The sequence below is a fragment of the Rhamphochromis sp. 'chilingali' genome (genome assembly GCF_963969265.1).
Source record: "Rhamphochromis sp. 'chilingali' genome assembly, chromosome: 6".
Taxonomy (NCBI): Eukaryota; Metazoa; Chordata; class Actinopteri; order Cichliformes; family Cichlidae; genus Rhamphochromis; species Rhamphochromis sp. 'chilingali'.
In genome coordinates, this window is record NC_137933.1 from 35,332,571 (window position 1) to 35,356,385 (window position 23,815).

Below are 23,815 nucleotides of genomic sequence, written 5' to 3' on the forward strand. Positions count from 1 at the left end.
TTTCCTTTTGCTCGCATTGCATGAAGAAAAGAGGGGGAGAGAGAGATGCAGTGTTCCTGTGGTCACTGACCCACATAAAAGCCCCCCTCCCATTATTCCATTTATGAGGATGAATATGCACACATCCCTGCAGACTTACAGGTCAAACCTTGTAGACCCAATACAGATATATGAGATGCAATGTAAATAAATACCGAACAAACTGGACTCCTCTTTTTTTTAACAAGCCAGGCATTATTCTACAAAGCAGGCAGTTTGGAAACGGGTCTGAGTTGGTGATGTTAAAACTTTAAAGGTACCAGTAAGCAGGAGCAGATGGGGACAGCAGGCAAGTCTTTTGTGGTGCGGCCCTCAAATTGCTCCATCTAAATGTTTGGTTTTATTATTTGGCTGTCTTTACTGTTCCCTGTAAAATTTGGATTTTGTGAACATCGTCATCAGGATAAAATGCAGAAACAAGGACATTGTCGTTAAAAACTGATGATTTGCAGATTAATTAAAGCCATTTTGTTTTGTTAACAATACAATAATGAACAAGAGTTGGTCTTCTGTAGAAAAAGTGCGCTGAAGAGATCAGTTGCGAAACATCGACAGCAAACATCTGTACCTAAGTGCAACTGTCTTTCTAACTCTAAAGTCTAACTCTGGATGAAAAGAATGAAAAGAAAACACAAACATTCCCCTGAAAGCTTTCACATCGTCAGCTTATAGTTCATAAATTCCCTAACTGATTTTGTTTGTACTTTTACTGTGCCCACGTGTCTTTTATTTTGCACAGAACAACAGCCCACAATGCTGAGAACAGATGGACAAACCTTTTTCACATGTCTGTGAAGCTTTTCTGTTGAACAAAGCTAAGAAGGAAAACATCCTTGCAGCTGTATTTCTGATTATGGCCGTTGAACTCACAGGACTCATTACTCATCAGTTAATTAGTGCAGAGTACACCACATGAAGGTTACATCATCTTTTTAAACTTATTTTTGGTTAACTTTGTTTTCATGTTCTAACATTTTGTTGTAGTGCACTTTATGATGTTTATCTTGAAAGGTGCTATACAAATTAAAAAATATACTTTGCTTATTTGCTTGAATGATTAATATGCAGTGACTTATATTTGGTGAGAGATAGCAGACACATTGGCCAAAGGACACTGAAGAACTGCCAGGCAGGAACAAAGGAGGAAGATGACAGAGAAGATTCATGAATGTAGTGAAGAAGGACATGTAGAAGGGTTGGAGGACACAATGGATACAGTGAGATGGAAGCAGATGATCTGCTTTGGCAACCCGTAAACGTAACAGCTGAAGGAAAAAAATATAATGCAAGATGATGCATAGAATGATTTTCTATGCATTCTATATGTTTAGCATGGTATTAGATGAGAGAGGGCATAAACTCAAGCAGGCAAGCCAAGCAGATAAGGTGATCACAGTGCCAATGCACATCACCGGATGCCAAGGCTATTATCCATCTACGCCTCCAGGGGGCAAATCTATTTGAATCCTATTTGTTGCTTTACCCTGTGTACAGCTGCTGCGCATTTGCAAGTTGCTTTGCAAAACACTTCCACTGTAGCTCCTCTTTTTTTCCTTTTTTTTCTTTCTCTGACTTGACAGCTTTGATGTGAAAGGTTTACTGCAGATTACAATAACAAATAATTTATATTCTAATGATCCTGACTGTGGTGTTTTTGTCTGCTTGTGAGCATATTTTCATATACATTATGTGGTACAAAAACCAGGAGAAGAGAATGTTCAGTGAGACCTTTTTTTTTTTTAATTAAGACACGACAAAATAGCCTATAAAGTTAATTTAATTCTTCTGAAATTAGCTTTTTGGCCTGGGAACCAGGCACTGTGCATAGCTTCCTCTCTAATCATCAGGCTCTCGTTTTGCTTGCAGCGTGCATCTAAACAAGAAGGCTCTTTGTGTCAGACAGCAGAGGCAGAAAAAAAAAAGAAACAGTGGTAATTTTCCAGCTCTGTTAAACTAAGATATTGTTCTCATGTGTAGATTGCTGTTCTGTCAAGTTAATTAGATAAACATCAGAGAGAGGTTTGTTTCTGAGAGTTTAGCACCTTTTGTGAAATACAGGCACTCGTATGTGCGTGCAACTTTTTTGACTGTGTTTATGTGTTTTACAAGACTGTGACTGAATCTGCATGGTCATCAGATGTTCACCTTACAACACATTGCAGAGTAAAGGCAGATAAAATGTTAATAGGGAACAACAATTAGTCTAGTCATAGTCATGACCACAGATACAAAGATGGTCAGACTAAGCTCCTGTTTGATTTTGTTTTACTTTTTAAGCTTTCCTTATTAGTCTCTCTGTGATTTACATTAGTGCCAAACACAGGAACATTTGTCTCATTCTCTTTGATTTGACTGACTGAAACATCATGAGATATGATTTTAATTCAAAATAATATGCAGTGAAGGTAATAAAATATAAAAGAAAGCACTTACAACATGTGTACTGTAACTGCATAGTAAAATACAGTAAAAAGTAATTGTGGGTTTTCCTTCTCTGTTTTCTAGCCAATGTAAAACACTCAGTTGACCTTCTGCATATCACATGTTGAGCCCGAAACATTTCCCGTAACATCATTGTCACATAATCATCTGACTCCCATTATTGGTTTACTCTTATTTATTTATTTTCCCTGGCAGACGAACAGAGCAGAGGTGACGTAGAGTCGACACAGTCTGCTGGCTGGGAGTGGTGTATATGGAGCCTTCGGTCAGCAGCTCAGAAATTAAAACAAGACTCATAATGACTGAATTAAGAATGCATACAGTGCACATCAGTGCCATCATTCTTTGTAGGTTTTTTATTCATGTCTCTTTATACATGTTTTATTCTTGTACCATTCTTGACACCTGATAACTATGGATGTGAGAATGAGAAATGATGTCCCTTTATAGGGATGTGGTTCTTATTTCTTATAATGTTATATAACTGAAGAACCTTTTTTATATTATCATTTAATTGGCATAGAAATCCTTTATTGTCTCGCCAGAAAATGGACCAACATTGTGGATGTCTCCTAATATATCAAATGACAAAGTGAATAATCCTTGTATTACCCAAGGAAAATCATTGAATTTTGACATTAATCTGTTTTGGATGTGGTCAATTCCATTGTTTTCAGTTGTATTTCTCCTACAGTAAAGTATTTAGAAAATAAGTCTCCTGAGATATTTAACTGGTTTGACATTCTTTAGAGTTAAAACCACAAATGTCATCCTTTCCATTCTTCAACTGCTTTAAAATTTTGTGGAGTTTTAAAGAATGTCTTTTCGTGCAGATAGGCCTGTCAGCAAACACAACAATAAAGATAGTCTAAGTAGAAATGAATCTCATCTGTTTTTGCTTAAACTGGCCCATTGTTTACACAGAGCAGAGAGAGGCACACTGAGTCCAGCTGCTCTGGAATATTTGAGTTTCACTGTCTTCAACACATCTTCATTGTAGTGCTCACCAGCCCTCTCTGCAGCTGTAGTCATGCACCATGCTGTTCCCCTGAATGCACACCAAACCTTCTTTAGGGTAGTGTAGATCTGTGCTAACATGCTATGCCGTTTCAGACACTGACAATTTGATATCTTTCATTAGCTATTATCACCTTCAGCCCAAGTGTAAGAGTCTATGAAAGTAGTGGCAAATGAATTGTATCATTTGTCAGTCATTAGTTAAAGAAAAAACTGAATTAAAATGATACAATTTGTGAGGATGCATTGTTTCAAAGAGAAGAAAACTCATTAAAAGACTGCAAGAATATTATGAACTTGGTTGAGAAGATTCTTTTTTTTTTTTTTACACAACAGCTATGGGATAGATAACAGAATAAATAGCAAAATGTAAACTTAAGAAAAACATGAAACTTTTTATTATGCAAATAAAATAAGCATATTTTTACTTTATTTCAAAATGTAGACTGAAATATAAATAATAATACCTAACAGCAATAAATGACTGGGTTGATATTAAAGCAAGTTATGATGAAATGTAAAGAAAACTCATGCAACAACTGATAAAACATGTATGTATTGCACTTCGTAAGAGTCATACATGCCTACTTTGGGATTGTGAGAGGACTGCTGTTTAAGACCTTTGCAGCTGCCCCTGCAAGAGCATGATCACTCTTACCTAAACCTTGAACGTACATCCGTGCTGTAAAAACAGGAGCATTGTTTTATCATCACCATTACTTTGGTTTAATTATTGTGAGCCTCATCAGTGCATCGTAAATACATTCCAGTTGTTCTTTGTAAGTGTTTAAACACTCTGAGCCAAATGAGTAAGAGTTTGCAACGGTCTTGGCAGTGATTAGAGTTAGTTTGAGCCCCCACCCAGTTTTTGGACCTTTCCTATAGTCTTCAAATGGTTAGTCAAGAACTCAGTAAGCATGTCAACATGTTTACACCCTTTTTCTGCCAATCTCTGAGAAACATGAACGGTTTTCATGTCTACTCCAATCCGCCAAGCATTTGATCCAGTGCAGTTGGACTTGAGACCTCTGACCGTGCTGCGATTTTAAGGCACAGAGCAACCTGAGCCAGAGGGGTTAAAGTTCTGAGCTGGCACAAAGGGGCGTGAAACTTGGTCTAATCGTGACACACTGTTCATTAATCATGGTCACAGAGACTTCTAATAAAGAAAAGGAGGCGGATCTGATTCTAGCTGTAGTTCTCTGATCCTGTACCAGGTTGCAGTGGGCTCCAGATGTGAGGGTGGACTGTGAAGTCACTCACACACCCATCTCCAAGCACGCAAAATGCCTTGTGCATAACATGATGTGCAATGAGGCATGTGTTTGCTTTGAAACAATGTAGGTCAAATGTGGCTTTCTTGTGTTATCAATATGGATGGAGAAGTTCTCACCTGGAAAACGCAGCTGCTGTGAACTTCACAACCATCTTGTGAAGTCAACAAGAGCAGCAGCTGTTTCTTCTGTCAGTGCGCTGTTCATTACATGAATACAAGGACACATGCCCAAACTCTTCAGGTAAGTTTGAGTCATGTAGATGTGACCTCACTGACAAACGCCAGGTTTCACAAGTTTTCAGTTACAGTTTTCAGCCTGCAGATGTTTTGTCTCAGACAGCCTCTAGATGGCAATGTTCACACAGATGTATTTAATACTCATGGTTTGTTCATGGTTTGAAAAAAAATTGCCTGATGAAAGCTCACTTCAAAGCATCTGCTTTAAAGCAGAAGTTAATGTGCAAAAATTAACAGATAACAGAAAATATAGAAAATATAAAACCTTTATCTATATATAATATAACTTACATCAGTTGTAATACATAACACGTATCTGTCTGTTTCATCTTTTGCACACATCTGTTTAAAACTTACCTAGAGAAAAGCACATGCAGTATGGATAACATTATTGTTATCAATTATAGCTGTGTCTTTCTTTCTAGTGCGGCATTTTCAAATCTTTGCTGTGATTCTCAATGATCTAACTAGTAATAATGCTCGTGTGCTTATCAATAATAAGGAGTTATCTTATCTTATCTTAATAAACAAACGGCTTCATTTGTGTTGTAAAAACATAATTTATGAAAAACTGAAATTGTTGTTGCAACTATGGTTCATTAGTAACCGTCAGTACAATTAAGCCGGTATTAAAAGCACATGTTTACTCATAATATTAGAAAATGTGAGTTTTTTTATTTGATCCAGTTGGTGCGCACAGGACCGAGTCGCAGCTGGAGGCTCAGCAGCTGCTCTGCTTCATAGCAGACATCTTGACTTGTCACAGAAGGGAAAGCACAGGTGTAATGGTATGAAGGTTGAGTTTTGCTTAGGGAGATCCCTCTTCTGTGTATTCATGTTTAATATCATGGCTTAATGGAACAATTAATGGAACTGAGCCACTGTTATTATTTGCCTCCCATGTTTCAGCCTCAGGTGCTACTCACTGCTTTCTATCTATAAAGAAAACTGAAGTTCCCAAGAAGTGTGAGATTTTGGTTTTTACATTTCACTGATGTACAGCGTACAATAAGAAAACACCTATTGACACTGAAGTAATACATGCAAATATAGAATGAATTGCATTACCCCCTATGTGTCTTTAGGTCACTCCATTACCAGGGCTGTTCTGTCATTTTGTTTTCATAATTTTGTATAGAATAATCTTTTGTTTGTGGAAAACACATCTATAGTACTTCTATACTTCAGAGTCAGGAAAAAAAAGCAAAATGTAGATATTCCTCTTGGGAATTTGCTGTTTTAGCTTTATTGATTGATGTTTTAATATTATTAAACACATAGGGCCTGTTATGAGAAGGCCAAGGCTCTCTGACAGAAAACAGGTTACCTGCTGTGTCTTGCTTTGTCTCTGCCCAGGAAGGGGTAGAAAGCTGAGGGAAAGTATAAAGTTGGAAGTGTAACTTCATTCTGGGATTTTGTTCGAGACTGTGGTCAGATCAAATCTGATATATTTCTGAAAGATATTTGCTTTCTTGGAACTGCCCTCTGCATGCATCATTAAAAAAGTTTGGTCAGAATTTTATCATTAGAGTTCAGTGACCAAAGAAACTGAACAGTGAGTAGATGTGAATGGAAAGTTGTTTTGTTTGTTCACGCCCGGTGGACTTTTTCAGTACTCCTGAAGAAGACAGAAACTTTTTAATCTTGTTTGTCATGGAGGGGCAGCAAAACAGTTGGTTTGAGAACGTAGGCGGCACGCCTCAATGTTCGATTTAGTCTAATAAAACAGAGAAGGTGGACACGTCACCTCCACCCCGGTTCTAAAAGGCCCTGCTGTCTCTTCAGGTGAAGGCAGGTGCTCAGTGACAGGCAGTAAATGTCAGAACGTGGGTCTAGTAAAGGCAGCCAAGCGAAGCAGTGAGTCATGGATGCATCCTGTTGTGCTGTGATGTTCAAACTCTGTGAGGCTAGAGATCATTACTGTCTAACTTGCTGAAGGGTATATTGTGTCTAAGTAAACCCACACAAAACATCAATGATGCTTTTACCTGCACACAAATTAATAAAACTTTGCACTATGTTCTGTTTCAGAGAGGAATTATTAATAATATCTACTCAGAGGTCATTCAGAGTGTTGAACAGAAAGGTAGACATGTGGACACACTGTGGATCAATACAGCATATTAATGGAGGGTTGTTTAGGGACTATGAGTGAGGGACAGCAGCTCACTGCTCTCTGCGCTGGTGTGAGAACACAGAGTCCAGGTCAGTAACTTATTTTAGACCACTAATTTCTTACAGTAGAGAAGGTACAACATTTGCCTTTGTGGTTCACTGTGTAGCAAAATCGCACGCACGCACGCGCACACACACACACACAATGTAAGGCAAGAGAAATTTAGAACCACTTTCACATAAGAAACTCTTCATTGGTTATTAGTTGTTTACTGTTACAATACGATACTTTATTAAGGGTCAATTCTGTTGTACCAAGATATGAAAAACTAGCTGAATCAATTAATGATAAATCAAGACAGTGTATACCTAATGCTGGTCCCAATAAACTCTTTGCCAAATTAGTTTTTGCACCACCTGTCACAAATTATTCAATCAAGGTTTTCTGTAAATACACTCCCTGCTTCCTTTATCCATTAAATTTCTTTTTAACTCTTTGTCATTTACCATTTATTGTGTTTTCTGTGATCATTTTCTTTAACTTTCATCTGGTTATTAGTACATTTTGTTTTAGTGTATTTTTGGTTTTTACTTTTTTGTACTGCGATTTTGCCTGCCCTTTATTTGCATTGCTTCCCATCTGTCTACCTAATAGTAAATAATTTGATTTATTATTACTAATATAAAACTGATGTGTCACAAAAAGATGAGACCTCTTTCTAACTTCAGCTCATCTGTTAAGTCATAGGTAGCCAGGTTGTTACAAAGATTAATAGATATAAATGTTTCTATTTGCTTAGAAATGAGTGTCTGATCATATCAGAATAATGTAATCAGGTTTGCGTTGAAAACAGGAAGATAATACATTTTACGATTATTATTTGGACTTATCTCTTTCACTTACACATCTTAATGGTTTCAAAGTAATAAATGTTCTGTCTCTCAGCAACAGATTCAGGGAACCTGAGTGGCAGAGTTGCTGCAGGCCCACACAGAGAGAACTGCGAACAGATCAGCAAAATCTCATTTATTTAGTCTCCCTCAGGAGAGTGGGCAGATCAGAGGAATGGAGAAAGAGAAGCATGTCTGTATCAAATGCTTTACAGCCCCACACCAGCAGGTTTCATTTGTGTCCTTTTCACTAAAAAGGTTTATGTGCTTTCATGTTCAAATGATTTATTCCCATTACAGCACCACAGAAACACTTCGGGGGGGAAAAAACATCCAAAGTCAAGTAAAGTTAACATATGTTGGAATACAGAGGATACTAATAATCCACTAGTAGATTTAAATTATTTACCAGTTACATTTAGTATGCATATATTAAGTTATATCAAAAGCTAAAAAAAGGCTCTAAAACCATGCTTACCTGAAAATAAATATACTGAATAAATCAAGCAAATTAAGGTTTTACATGGGACCACGTATATGTAATATAATCTGAGGTTTCAAACATATCTACAGCATTTTCATGCCCCACTTCATGGATCAGGTGCAGAATACAAAGCCTGACCTGATATGATAAGTATAACTGGGTGCAAGAATGTGTTTTCCAGCCAACTGGCCTTAAAGTTTCCGATGTCATGATATTGCAAGTCACAAACACTTGAGACATAACTCTGTGTGCTGGTGTGTGATAGCAGTCACATTCAGTTGGTGATCTGATATGACATAAGATCACCCCAGGAGCTAGATTGCATCACCATTAGATTGCACATCCTATGGATATTTATAACTCGTTGGGTGGACGTCACAATGCTGGCAACAAGAAACAGTGACTGGAAGATTTTGTCATGAAGTTTACATTTACCACATTTCTGTCAACACCACATAATTTGAATGCAACCAGGTTTAGTCCAGGGGGCAGGTTTCAATCTACTAACTACCATTTAGTGACTGTCTCTATGGAGTTTTAGTTGGAAAAATGACACACAATTATTATTATTATTATTATTATTATTATTATTATTATTATTATTATTATTATTATTATTATTATTATTTTACATTTCTTTTATTGAGCACAGAACCTTGAGCTGTGAAGTGAAAAAGAAACGTTTCCATTTTCCCATAAAGTCATAATAATGGCTGAGGGCATTAGTCAGTTATTCACCATTTTTCACTGGAGCTGCTCCAGTATTTATTTCAGGGATGTCATACAGCTGTTCAGCGTCACAGTAAATGTATCAACCTATTTTCTTCCACTTATTTAATTCAGGGCTGTGAGGCTGTAAATTGTACATTTCAATGTGATTAATGCAATTACCAGTTTCAAAAGACCTCTTTAAGCGACATCTCTCAGCAGCTACTGAATGGATTATCGTGAAATGTTGAGCAAGCATTCGTGTTTCTCAGGTAATTACCCGAGAAACACGAACGAGATACTGTAGCTTAATTAAGCTACAGTATCTGGACTAGCATCAACACACAGCCACAAAGACATGTGACATCATCTGTGAAGAAACAAATTAGCCAGAGAATCTACAATAGTATCTACAATACTATCTGAACTGTGTTATCATCTCTTCAGGTCATGCATTTGCCTTTGTTGATGACACCTAGCAATAACAGCAACAGGCTTTGTCCGTTAATTGCCTAGCAACAGCTCTAACTGACCTCAAACTCAACAGTGCACCTATCCCGATCCCCAGCAAGCAGACTAGCAAGTTTGAAGTGGATCAGATGACTAGTTGTTCAAAAAGAAATAGAAAACGTCAGCTCACTTCATGGACAGAACTAATGGATCGATCAAGCTAAATACAAAATACAAAATAACTTCATGTTTTAAATTTTCTTCTTTTGGCTGCTCCCTTTAGGGGTCTCCAGAGCTGATCATCTGCCTCCATCTCATCCTTCTCTGTCACACCATGTCCTCTGTTACTCCATTCATGAATCATCTCTGTGGTCTTAATCTTATCCTCCTGCCTGATTGTAATATATTCACAATTCATCTTCTGCACATGCCATCCTTCTGTCACAAACCACCCCTGACACTCCATCCTCTCCATCCTGCTCTTTCTTATTCACCTCTCTTGTGCACTGTCCATTGCTTTGGCTGGTTGACCCCAGGTATTTAAATGCAGCCACCTTCACTACTTCTACTCCTTGCAACATCATAGTTTTACAGACACGCCCTCAGTCACACACGTCTCCTGACTGGAAATAGTGACTGAAAAACTAAAATCATGAGGAAAGTGTATGCTGAGATCAAAAAGGGCAGACACCGAGGGCCAGCAGAAAAACTTTTTCAGCTACAACAGTCACCCCCTGGTGGCCATTAATAAAAATCAGGTAGAAGAATTGTTGCGTGGCATTGTAAGCATTTACATTCCAACAGTAAAAGCATCTTCACTAAAACGTAAACATTACAACTCAAAGCCAACATGAAACAACAAGCCTTGTACTGTGACAGTAGCAAAATCCTCACGGACATTGGTAATGAGCTAGCATGCACAACGAAACACCTGACATTGTCATAGCTGAATGAAAGTTAGTCACTGTTAATTTTATTATTTAGACCAGTGCGTTTGTAATATGTTTCTGTATGATCATACCATCAAGAAACAGTTTTATTTATCAATAAGAATTTATTATACTTTGGAAAAAAATCCTTTATTGATTTTTGTTTTTTTTAATCCTCTGAAAACATACAGTACACAGCTCAGACATAAGACAAGTCACCGTAGGCATTCCCATGGATAGTATACTACACATACAAACACACAATTCCTAAATAAAATTTTATAATTAAAGAATCATTTTTATATATGAGAATGCTCCCAAATGATGTTAATAACTATACATCTATATATATATATATATATATATATATATATATATATATTCTAGTATCTTTTAATATGAAATTCTTATCAAAAACAGAAGTGGTTTCCTTAGTTTTGTTATTTGCTCCCTAATTTTTTACTTATCTAATCATAAGTACTGTAGGTAATCTTGTGTATTTTAGATAATGGTTAGTAACAAAAACATCAAAACAGCTGCTATGGACGGATGCTGCACAATAACAGTAAGTCATGCTGCTACAGTAAGACAGAATGGAAAACAGGGGTCTGAAAAATGTGCAGGTTTTATAATAATTTGCTCTTCATTAATGTTAAATATGCATATACATAATACATAATATGAAAATACAATGTATAGCTGAATTAAAATCAAAATGTCCCCTCATTTGTAATTCTAGTGGCTATAAAGAAAACTAAATAACCCCTTTTTTTTTACTCAAAACAAAAAACGGAATAAAGGTTAAGAAGTCACAATGGAAAGAATCACAATAAATGCATGGTTTAAAAATATTATTGATACAGAGAAAACAGCTTCACAGCTGTGCTTAAAATATATGTAATGATTTGGATGCAGATGAGGTGTTCTTTTTTTTTTTTTACTTGTATAAGTCTGTCAATGTACATAGAAAATCATGAAGAGTTATTATTTAATAATTGTTTTTTGATAATTGACAGAAATTGTGATCATAGCTATTGAAATCATCCTCACTAGTCAGCAAAGGGCGTCCCACGCTGTGTCAGTCATTCACACTCTCACTCTTACAGCGCATCTGACTGGATGGTATGCCAGCGAGTAGTTTCTATTTGCCCCCGACTGCAAATTTCCCTCCATTGTTTCTGTCCCTCCTCTGAAGCATCAGTGCCAATCAGCACCCGACCCAGAATGCTGCTCTTAGTGTAGAGGCGCCCCTGTAGATAAATCAAGAAAATGAAGATGCGACAGAGATCTCAGAATAATACGATACTGGTTGGTGACTTTTGTAGAACTTCCTACCTGCATGACGATGAATTCAAGCACCAGTGGTAGCTGATTTATGTCACCGGGAGGCAGGTCAAACAGGAATGGTGCGTTCCAGATGGGGTTTGGACCACTGGCCCCTTTAGTCTCCTTAGTACCAATTACCTTCCCATCCTGACGCAAGTTAATGACAACATAGTGGTCTGTTGGAATAAAATTACATCCTTAGTTATGATTATAATCAGATTAAATCAGTTTATTAAATTACATTTCCTTTCTAGAAAGGTCAACAAATAAAAAGGAGCAGCAAACATCAGTTACAGGAACATTTTCAGTTGGTGCTAACAAACCAAAGCAACCTCTCTGCAGGGCTGTGTTGCTAGATTCACATAAAATGATTTGCAACAGTTTATTTATATCCTTAAAATTCCCTCTGCTCTCCTCTCTTCTCTAACTGTTGCATATCTGCATGATCACTTATAAATACATAATCTCAATAATCCAGTCAAGCATACTAATTCGATTTACTAAAACTAAAAGCAATGTGCAATCGTGCATCTGCAAAGCCCATTATTCATATATTTGACACGGGTAATTTGATGTTAAAGCTCACGAGAAACACATAACTGACTTTATGCTTCAAAGTGTCAGTTTAGGTTGTTGTTTTTACTTTGACACAATTTCCTACTTCCTCCTCTGCTCTTCAGCGAGGCTTTAAATCGGATGGCACAGACGGGGGGAAATGACACCAGGGCGATTTGTTCCTAATCTGATTATATAACAAACCAATCAGAGATCTGGTCTGTCTGACCATAGATGGGCAAACAGGAGACAGAACAATAGATCTGTATACTTACAATGTGCTAATGGGAAATTTAACCCTTCTCCTTTACTTGGAGGAGATCATGGTTTACTTCAATACACCACAGAGCAACCAGGCATTACATTTTATTAGTATTTTTTCTGGACTATTAAAACATGTTTAAAAAAATGTTATGATTATTATAAGGGTTCACTATCTTTTTGGTTTGTAAATTTGGATTGTCCTGGGTTATATCATTTTGAAAATGAGGTGGGCAGTAAAAACATAGACTAAGGCTTCAAAAGTTTACAGTACATGTGAATCAAAGAGTCCATCGAAATCCCAAGGCACAGTGAAAGTGAAGTGGGATCCCTGGTCCCCATGCTCAAAGTGCTTCACCAGCTTGTCTCACCAACACCACTGGGCAAGAGTGAAGCCAGAGGAAACTGGTTGTGGTCCTTGGGTCCAAATTGGTCCTCTGATGTATTAAATTCGATTCAATTTTATTTATATAATGCCAAATCACAACAACAGTTGCCTCAAGGGGCTTTGATCTGGGCATAGGGACGGAAGACTAATCAGATCATAACCAGCCAGGCAGTAGAGTGTGTGTGACTTGTATATTAAAAAATACTAACATTTACTTTTTACTGCTCAGTGCAGAGAAAACTATATGCAATTTTTTAAAATGCAAAATGTATGAAAGGGTTAATAATCCACACTTAACATATAAGAAAATGTTCATAACACACTTGTGAGCTAGCTTTGTTGAGGGTGGGTAGAGTTGTCTTTTTTCCTTCTTTCCTCTACCAGCTGACACAGATCAAAAGGCAGGGTACGCTCTAGACAGGTTATCAGTCCATCACAGACATAACACAAGAAACAGACAACCACACACTCTCACATCCACACCTTAGGCAAATTTATGAGCAGTAATGTCATTATAATTATAATCTTGAGCAGTGACCAATTAACCTAACAAGCATATCCCTGGACTGTGGCAGAAAACCCAGTCAGGAACGAAGAAACATTGCAGTGCATTCCAGTGCACCACTCTGCCACCTTATTACTAAAACAACATTAATATTACACTATCTAAATATTACAGAAGCCTTCAGTATTGTGATATTCACATCGAACCACTGATTTTTTAAAAACAAAAAACAAGCAGAGCAGGACGAGCAGGACAAAACGTTTGTTGCTTTTGGTAATCTTTAGGATTAAACAGATTTAATTTGGGTTCAGCGTTTTGGGAGGAATTTCTCAAAGGTAATACCAAATGCCTACAGAGTAAAAAACATAAAATGCACAAAGTCAGAGGCTTTGATAAAGTAAAAAATCAAAGTCAAAATGTAGTTGGGTTAGTTAGTCAGTTTGGGACACTTTAGTGTGAAATTAAAGATGACACAGGTATCTGGCAGAAAACCAGTACTTCACATCCAGAGATAATAATCCATTAACTTATCAAATAAAGTGCTACTGTTATTTGATGGCACCTGACAATGACATCAATTAACTGTGAGCTGAGTTATCACGACTTTCCCACCAATAGTCAGTGTCTGTGTCTTTTAATTATGGTTTTGATTAAAATCGGGCTTTAAGGAAGGCAATGGCAAAAATAGTCTATTTTGTAATTTAGGTATGATGCTTCCTCCCACAGCCCAAAGACATGTAATTAGTGGTGTTAGTTTTAAATGGACATTCTAAATTGCCCATAGGTGTGAGTGTCAGAGTGAATGGTTTTTACTGTCTCTCTGTGTTAGTCCTGCGACATTCGGGCAAACTGTCTTGGGTATATCCTGCCCCTCGCTCTATGGTAGCTGGGATAGGCTTTAGCCAGCAGAATGGATGAATGGATAAAGGTATGAGTGTAGTCTTCACCTGGAGCTCCTGGGATCCTTGTGAGCTTGGCCAGATTCTCAGCCTTTCGAACCATCACCTTGATGCGCTGGGCTAGTGTCTGGTACTGCAGCAGGATGAACAGTTGCCCCAAAGCCCGTAGCACACACACAGAGCTCTTCCTGCGGCCCAGCGTTTCCTGAGAACTCACACTCTAAGGGTAGAAAGGACGGAAAGACGAAGAGATAGAAATGTGAGGCTTAGGAAGAAGGGGAAAAGTTGTCTTTCACTCAGCAGATGTTTGCTTCATCTGTTTGGGGAACTGTGGATAAAAACCAAGGGAAAGAGGTGATTCAAGCAGTAAAACCAGAAGTACTCATGAATATGCTTCTATAGTGCTATCACTGAGTGAGTCGATCAAAGCAGTAAGGCTCAGATCTGTGAAAATCAATGTTTTAGTTCTCAATCAATGGGGTTTGCTGTGAATCATTGCCTGTTAATATAAAGGAACAGGTCAGAAATTTAAATCTGAATAAGTTTCTGCAAAACATCATACGACATCTTGGGTTCACCTGCCAGAGGAACTCAGCAGGGCTAAATCTACGCCACTTTTTCAGTCACTTAAATCAAATCATCGATATTAGAGGTTGTCTTTTGTGTGCAGCTGTCATGCTTGAGGATTCCATTTGACCAGTCATCCTTAAACAATAAAGACATCCATGCACTGTGAATAGAAGCAATAGCTCATCTTTAAATCTGATACAAATTTTAATCTGACTTCATGTCAGCTTTCATTAGCTTTCATTGGTTGGTGAGTCACATTCTGCTGTCAAGCTGCTGTGTTAGCCCGTCAGCGACTTGCTGATGCTGGGTAGCAGAGTGTGAAGTCAATTTCATTCAACAAGTGAGTTTTGGTTCACTGCCTCTGACTGTCACTAACACTGTCACTCAGTAGCACTGCCTTGTGGGTGGGTTTATCCTTCTTTTTCTGATTTTCTGTCAAACATGTACTGCAGTTACATCCATAAATTTTTGGACGATGACACAGTTTTGCCTCTCAATGGATCTAACAATTATTTTTTTCTGTTTAGGAATTACAAACATTTTTACACATAGTAACCCGTTTTCAGAGCATAAAAAAATTGAACAATTGACTGAAAAGCAGTTTCAGGGTGCAGTGAGGCATGTCCCCACATTATTGGCAAAATAAGCCGAAAAAAGATCTGGGGTTGATTCTAAGCTTCTAGTGCATTTACAGTAGCAGCTGTTATTTGAATATAAGGTTTCAAAGAAATATAAGTGCAAGTGAGGGCCATCAAATAAACAACCTGGTGGATTTTTTAAAAATAAGGAATGCACCGGTCATCTGAGCAACACCAAAGGGCATGAAAGACCACAAAAGTCAACTAAAATTTAGTTGACTTTGAAGTTGGGGTTCTTTTCCTGAAATGCATCTTATTTCTCTTTCACTACAAGGAAAAAGGCTTGATGCTACCACCTTTTAACCCCTCCTGGATTATGGTTATATAATTTATATGAATGCCTCTGCTCATTCTCTCCATCTTTTAGACTTTTGGACTGTTGACTGGTCCTCATTCCCCATTTGCAGGAAGGTTCATTGGTTTAATTTTATCTATAAATCTATTTGCATACTCGCCTCTTATTTATCAGATTACATGTTACATAAACATTTTAGTCATAGTCTACAGTCTCAAGAATTCATTACATTCAGTGTTCCATCAGTTTGTGCAGAACTTGGAAAGAACACTTTCTCCTTTTCTGCCTCGTCATCATTGGATACATTGCAGAAGTACTTGCAGCTCTCTCAATTGATTTCACTTATAGACTTTGAAATTAAAAATGAATTCCCAGTTCCTAGTGAAAGCTTCATCCTGTTCTAAATGTTTTAGATCAGTTCTACTCTTGCGCTATGAGATATCTTTAGAATAGAATAGAATTAATATGGTCATTACAGCTCTGGCTGTAAACGTAGTAGTCCCACCCAACTGCTGTTGGCTTTTAAGAAGAGGGTCACCTTATAGGAATCAGTCCCAGTCGGAGATAGAGAAGGATTATTTTGAACTGTGAATTATGCAAAGCTACTATAGCAGAGTCCAAAAATTGAAAAAAAAAAAAAAAAACTGCAGAAGATCATAACACAGTTTCATGACACAATTGGTCTTTTCAAAAAGCATTGGTCATTTTATACTCTGTTTAAAGACAGCTTACTAAATGTTCAACAAATGTTCATCATTAGTTTGAAGCCATTGGGCTTGTGTAGGCCGTCCCTTCAGGAAGCCTACACAAACATTTTTATCAGACTTTTTGGAGAAAGAAAATCCTTGAAGTGTAAAATAGAACAGAGGTCTCACAACTCAGGATTACAATATGTGATTTACATTGTTAATGCAAATATGAGATTGTTTGGGAGTCAGTTCCATAATCAAGTTTTGCAACTATATCATTGTATAAAAATATTTAATTTTCTCTGTAATTAAAAAAAATCCCAAAGCAAATTCTTTTCCACCCACAGATTATATTTTACATGAAAACATCGCGTTATGTAATTTTCTGGCTGTTATTTTTGCAAACAGACTATGAAAGTCTCTTCTTAATTGTAAATCATCTCGAGTTATATAACAAACAGATTCTATGAATCATCCAATAATTTCCAAAAAACAGATGCCTAAAGAGACTCTGAAATATTTTCCTCCAACCTAATTTCTGTGTATAAGTAGGAACAATTGACTGCACATTGATACTCTGTAAGCAACAACTTATATTAGCTTCCCATTACATCAGATAAATTCAGGTTTATTTATACCATAGAGCGGGACATCACACAAAAGTTGCCTCAAGGCACTTTATACAGTAAGGTAAAGTGTTCTTTCACCCACAGGTGTAGTGCTCGCTCACTCGACCGGCCCTCCAAGCTTAGTGACACACTTGGGAACATCAGGTAGTGCTTATAAGAAAGGAAAAAAAATCGATGTTTTACACCAGTTCAACACTATTAACCTTAAACCTATAAAGTAAAAAGGTCACTTTAAATTTGTGAGAGTTTGTACTTTTAACCTTCTTTCTGTAACATGAATGCTTTTTGCCCCCCAGTAGCTGAAAGGTTATTTGCTATGTAACAAGAAGTTGCATTACATTAAAGGAAAAGTAATAAGTTAATTGTAACAGCTGACTGATGCAGTGATACAATATAATACGATACTTAGATTATTTTTGTAGACTTTCTGCATCCTGGTGGGAAATATTATGTGAAACTCCAACTCTGCAGCTTTCTGCTACTAATGCCAGCTAAGCAAGCAAAACGGTTCTCTGGTTTGTTTATTTGTTTTTTGTTTGTTTTTCAGAAAGGCTTCCCTAATGTTATTTATTTTTCCCTTCCTATACTCTCCTATACTGGAGAAAGTGGAAATTTGCCAGGAACGCTACAGGACTGTGATTTAAAGTGAAAACAAAGAGTGCATTTACATGAAACAAATCAAAGTTTGCAGATCATCCTGATCACTCCACTTTTGCTTGAACATATCAGCCCCTCATTCCCATAAAATGTCAAAATAACTAAGGCAATGCAGATGAATGATTAGCAATATTTCAGCTGATCCCATTACACTGATAAAGAAAACTGGCCCTTTACTATCTATGCAGAAGATTTCTACAGCTTCCAATGCACAGTTGATATATACATGAACAAGAATACACAAGAACTATTCAGATTGCTGAGCAGCTGTGTTTTTTCTAAGTAAACTCCCGCTTTGTATGCACACACCTTTGTGCCAGGCAGCTGCTGTTACTAAGAAAGAGGAAGGTAAAGGTGTGTTTATGTGGAGAGTTTGAATCAGGTATAAAGGTGAGAGACTGAGGTGGGTATACCCAGCTGATTGTCACTTTACTGTAAAAAGCAAGTTGGCACACCCCAAGAGAATCCAGCACGTCTCAGTGTGACCTGAAACATTAGGCTCACCTCCCTTCAAAAGCTTGTTATTAATGTCTCCTGGCAGAGTATCAGCAGAGCCGCAGAGGCCACAGCGTGGGCACACTGCCCATTTGCTGCACTCTACTTGTTTGCTCTGCAGTGGCGAACAACAGCGTCACCATGACTAACAACAGTGGAAAAACAGGCTAATGGGAGAGCTGATTAGATGCTACATTCCTTCATGGGAAAACCATGATACGTGTTATTTATGACTGAAGTGTAGTTTTCCCTTTCTATTAAATCAAATGAAAATGGAGACTGAAATTATACTATCAAGTCAATGAAACCAGGAGAACAAAAGTAAATTTATTTGATTGAAATTTTGACTGAGTTAGGGCAGACACGGTACTTTTAATTTAGCTACACAAGCAGCATATGTGAGGAACCAACTGTTCTGCAGACTTTGATGTGTCATATCATGTATAATGCTGCTTTTTTTCACTGAAAACAAACGTTCACCCAGGGCTGCTACAATATCTGACTTTCATCACACATATATATTGTAATAATAGCATTTTCACAAGATTTACAGAAAATTAATCACTAAAAATGCATTTACACTTGAACGGTAAAAACGGCAACTAAATGAACCGAGGAAATCTAAAATAGAATCACTTGCAGGAAGCAATAAGAGAGATTTTATAACTACCCCCTCTAAAATACCATCACTGATCATGTGTACAGTTGTAGTCATGTATCTAAACAGTTGGCATTGGTTTGTTAACTGCCCTAGATTTTGGTGGTTACCAAAATGCCAATCTGGGTAAGTACTCAAGGACTCCCCACCCAGATGTCCACCTTTAGCAGGCAGCACTGTCCATTTCCTGCTTGATTATAATTTGCAAAATCTACATTAAATTGCATTTAATATGACTGGAGAGCAATAGAACCCATATACTCATTAGGAAATTGTTGCATCTTAGTTTGAGTGAGCAGTCCAGTCATTTTGTCTGTTTTCCCTTTGATTTCTGTTAAACTAACGATCTGGTGGCTGTAGCTTCATACTTTCTAAGCAAACACAGGTGGCGAAGAGACAGTTTCAGATGTAACTCTTTACTTTGTGCTCTTTATTTCTATTGAAGTTCTAAAGTCCTGCATGTCTCCAAAAGTTGATTCTGTTCATCTGGCCGTAGCGTTTTTTTAGTGGGAGAAACATTTCGTCACTCATACAAGTGACTTCTTCAGTCTCAGCTGACTGCAGGTTTCCCCAATCTTATAAACAGTACATTTGCATAATGACATTTGCATAATGACTGAAACCAGCCCACTGAAGGAAAAAAGTCCTGAATGCTGTTAGGAGATATTTAAAAAATAATAATTTTCATTTGTTTGGTATTGTTACCAGATAAAGCATTACCACATACTCTCTATGGTATTTCACTATGCTCCCTGGTACTGTGCATTTATTTTAGGTCTCTTTTAATCTCAAGTTCAAGTGTTTAAAGTCACTTTCTACAAGCATAAGGGTCAGAGAAGCTTTTATGGACAATCTGTTGTGTTTTGGAACTTGCATTGCCCCTTTTTTAATTGTAATACCTATGCCAAATAAATTTCATGATCAAATCATCTCACCATATACCTTTTTCAGCTTGCTCTTAGTTGGGCAGAGCTGCCTGGTGTAGGTGGTGGCAATGTCAGGCTCCCAGTCCAACTTCTCACAAGGCAACTCCACTATCCCCAGTGCAGCCTCTCTTAGACCAGAGAAGTCCCTACTGTAGACAGCCAGTTTCAAGGTACAGGTCCGCAGCTCTTCCACAGAGCTCACCTGCAGTGCAAAGCTCTGGTTGTGGAGCTCTGGGCTGAGGCTGCGCCGTCGTGAGGATATCTGCTGTGGGGAAGGGCAAAGTGGAGGAAGGCTTGCCCTAACAAACACCCCACTGCGCCTTCGACTGACCCCCAAGAGACCTAGGATGTTGACCACCAGGGTGCCACAAGCAGAAGAGAAGACCACGGAGAAGTGAAGGAGTGGAGCTGGTTTGGGAGGGGAGAGAGAGTTAGAGCCATACTGTGATGGACAAGGCTCTCCCTCCTCCACAGGAGGTCTGACGGCGCTTGCAGTCAGACAACTGCTCTCACTGTAAATAAAATTTTCACCAGTCACAGTGCAGCGCCGGCCGATTGCTCGACGGGATTTAGGCACAAAACTCAACCTGGTGAGAGAAGGCAAAGAGGCTCGGCCATGTCTTGGAGGTTTATTAGGTGAACAGGGAACTGCAGGAGTGCTGAGGCGCCGCAGTGGAAAAGAAGATCTAGGAGATTTTACCAGGTCAGCTGACCTGGTAGGGCTGGAGTCAAAGGGCAGAGCAGTGAGGTCATCTTCAGAGGGAGAAGAGCTGCTCTTAGAGAAAGAAAATTCAAACACATCCCCATCCAATTCTTCATATTGCTGTTTCACAATTTGCGTACAGGGAGAAGGAGTCAGTGTCACAGTCACACACTCTGCAGGATGAGGAGACAAAAAAACTGCTTCTTTGTCCTCCAATGAGGCTTTCTTCCTTTTGCGATAGCAAAGGATGCAGCCAAGAACTAGACAATAGCAGAATACAGCTAGACCCACAGCCAGCAGGATCTGCAAGTGAACTAGAAAAAAGGTATAAATATAAAACATTAATATTATGTCGTAAAAATGCAAAAACTAGAAAGGAACAGGAAATCAAAGCACACAGGTATAGATACAGGTATTTGAAATGTGAAGCAAATGATTTTGTTTGACTGAAGGCTCAGAAAATTGAAGGCATATTCATTACAAACAAAGTTACTGCAAAACATCTTGTTGTGGCTGCATTCTGGAGGAATTGTCATCATGATAACGGTATAATTTATATTGTTGTAGTTGCATTTTTGATCCAAGGGAGCACTGCACTGCTGTAAGATCAATTATTTCTGTTTTTATTTATCTTAGAAGCATCCATGTTTAAAAAATAAAACAGGTTATTGCATACTGTAACATCACCTTTCGTTTGCATCAAGTTATTATGATGAGCTAAAAGTCCACTTTGGTGTTTTAAACACCTTTAAAACATGAAAGAATATCAAAACAACCACAGACTGAAGCTGTTAAAACAGAGCCCTGATGCTGATTTAATGTCAGATAATGGGATAATGTATTGAGATGACTCATGCATCAAACACACTCGTGGACAGCGCAGTAAGCATGATTATTGTGAGGTAAACAACCAACAATGCCAACAGTAAACCATTACTTGTGTTTTTGAAAGTATTAAGAGTAGGTCCACCACAGTTTTGCTATGAAGAGGTATACGGTCTTACCCCCAAAAGGAGTGTCTCCCTCACATCTATAAAATTGCTTATCACAGGAGACTTAGAGAGTCAACGCACTCTGCACCCTTTAACGCCACAATTATTACTTACCACAATTATTCACTTATTACATTAAGATGGGATCACAATCAAAGCAGATCAATTTCAGCCCTGTCAAAGTCCAGGAGCAGGGAGCTCCTCACTCTGCCTCAGTCATGACAGTACAGAGTGGGTGGATGCAGCAGTGATGTTGAAAATTAAAGGCTGATGGGATTGCTCTAAGATATGAGTCAGCCTGACCAGCCAGTGGACATTATTGCCAACCAATTGATGTGATGGTGAAACCTGAGTAGAGATAAATCAGCATTTAATGCAGATTTCTTTTTTTCTTGTTTTTAATCCTGAAGGACGTGTGTGCATTTTGACATGGTATGCATCATAGCTAATCCTACACTAAACATTTTTAAATGGCATGCAAATAACTGAATTAAGATCACTGTACTCCCTAGGTTGTTTTTTTATTGTTATTTATTTATTTATCCATTTGTTTTATCTTCTTCATACCAAATTATCTAAAACAACTGTAACCAGGATACGTTCCCACTCTGTTTTTGCAGTTCATGTATCAGTGCAAAAACAAACTGATTTTTAAAGCTGTTTCTATTTTCCTCTCGGTTATTTTTCGTGTTTGAAATCTTTTTAACAGCCATAAGTGGAAAAAACAAACAAACAAGCAATCAAATAAAAAAAAAAACGATGTTATGCTCTGATATGTTTCCCTGTCTGAAGAATAGACCATCGGGACTAAGGTACAAATTAAAGCAAACACAGACTGTTCATTGACAAAATTAGTAAAATCTAAAAAAGACACCGAACATTTCCTACCTGCCAGCATGTACTGCGACATGTTCCCACGCCGTTTGGTTTGTGTGTGGAGTCACTGTGAGCACCGTTTATGAGAGTGGTTCATCACCAGTGCGCAGGAACCTGAAGCCTTCCAGCCAATAGATTCATCGGGTAACTGGGCTTTTATTTCAGTTGCACTGACCGTGCATTGAAGGCATAAAAAGGTGCTGCCTCCTTACTACAGTTCAGCCAACCGACGTTACTGTTCACTTTACAAATTTATGAGGCACAGCAGCTAGGTTTATGCTAGATGTCCTGCAACTGTAACCAAATTAAAAGTAAAACAAATGCTCAGGCAGAATATCATATTAAAATTCATGCATGCCTATCAATAAGTCAGATACGGCGTGCTATTGATTACATCAATCTCCAAGTAATGATCTTCCGTGACAATAGTAAGGGACTGTTTGAAAATTACTGTAAGCTGAAGTCGAAGAAAAAGAGAATGTGCTAAACTAGTGAATGTGAATGTGATTTACTGAAATCAGGTATTTGACCATATGCTTTTTTGCAAGCCTTAAAAAGCTTAAACGGCTAAATCTTAACGGCTTCAATTTTTTATGTTATAAACCAAGCACCCCAATGACATTGCACTCTGATTGGAGCTCTCTCCACCTGCAGAACACACACGCGCGCGCGCGCGCACACACACACACACACACACACACACACACACACACAAAACTGTTCAAGAACAAAACACCTAAGATAATGGCTGCTACAAATTTCTTATCAAGTGTCATAGGGATACACAAGAGCATCCCACATAATACCAGAGATTCTGCTGCAAAGATCCTAGTACCAAACATCACAGGACACACCCAGAGGATCACGGGTCCATGCCCAATAAATCAGTACATTATCTGGACACAATATTAGGTAAGTGGGTTTTAATATTGTGGCTAATTATTGCCATCGGTTGGGCCATCAGATTTTTTGCAAGTCAGCTGTGAAAAACAGTAGAAATAGCTGCACCAATCCAGATTTATTTGTATATAAACACCCTATTAAACCACATTGAATATTAATCAAACCTGCCTCCAAGCCACATCTTTAAGGTGCCCTGCAACAATGCTACGCAATGCTACAAGTTACTTTACATTTACTAAGAAGCTGCTTTTGGTGACAAATC

At 38.0% G+C, this 23,815-nt stretch overlaps 1 protein-coding gene across 1 annotated transcript; it reads right to left on the reverse strand.

The window, feature by feature from the left end:
* Positions 1 to 11,382: 11,382 nt before the first annotated feature.
* LOC308398240 (synaptotagmin-11) lies at positions 11,383 to 22,689 on the reverse strand. Its single transcript, XM_080884768.1, has 5 exons — positions 22,663 to 22,689; positions 20,096 to 21,096; positions 14,571 to 14,742; positions 11,924 to 12,090; positions 11,383 to 11,838 (listed from the first exon to the last, which is right to left on the reverse strand). Exons 1-5 carry the CDS (start codon positions 22,682 to 22,684, stop codon positions 11,689 to 11,691), a joined length of 1,512 nt encoding a protein of 503 aa, XP_080740894.1. The 5' UTR covers positions 22,685 to 22,689; the 3' UTR covers positions 11,383 to 11,688.
* Positions 22,690 to 23,815: the final 1,126 nt, after the last annotated feature.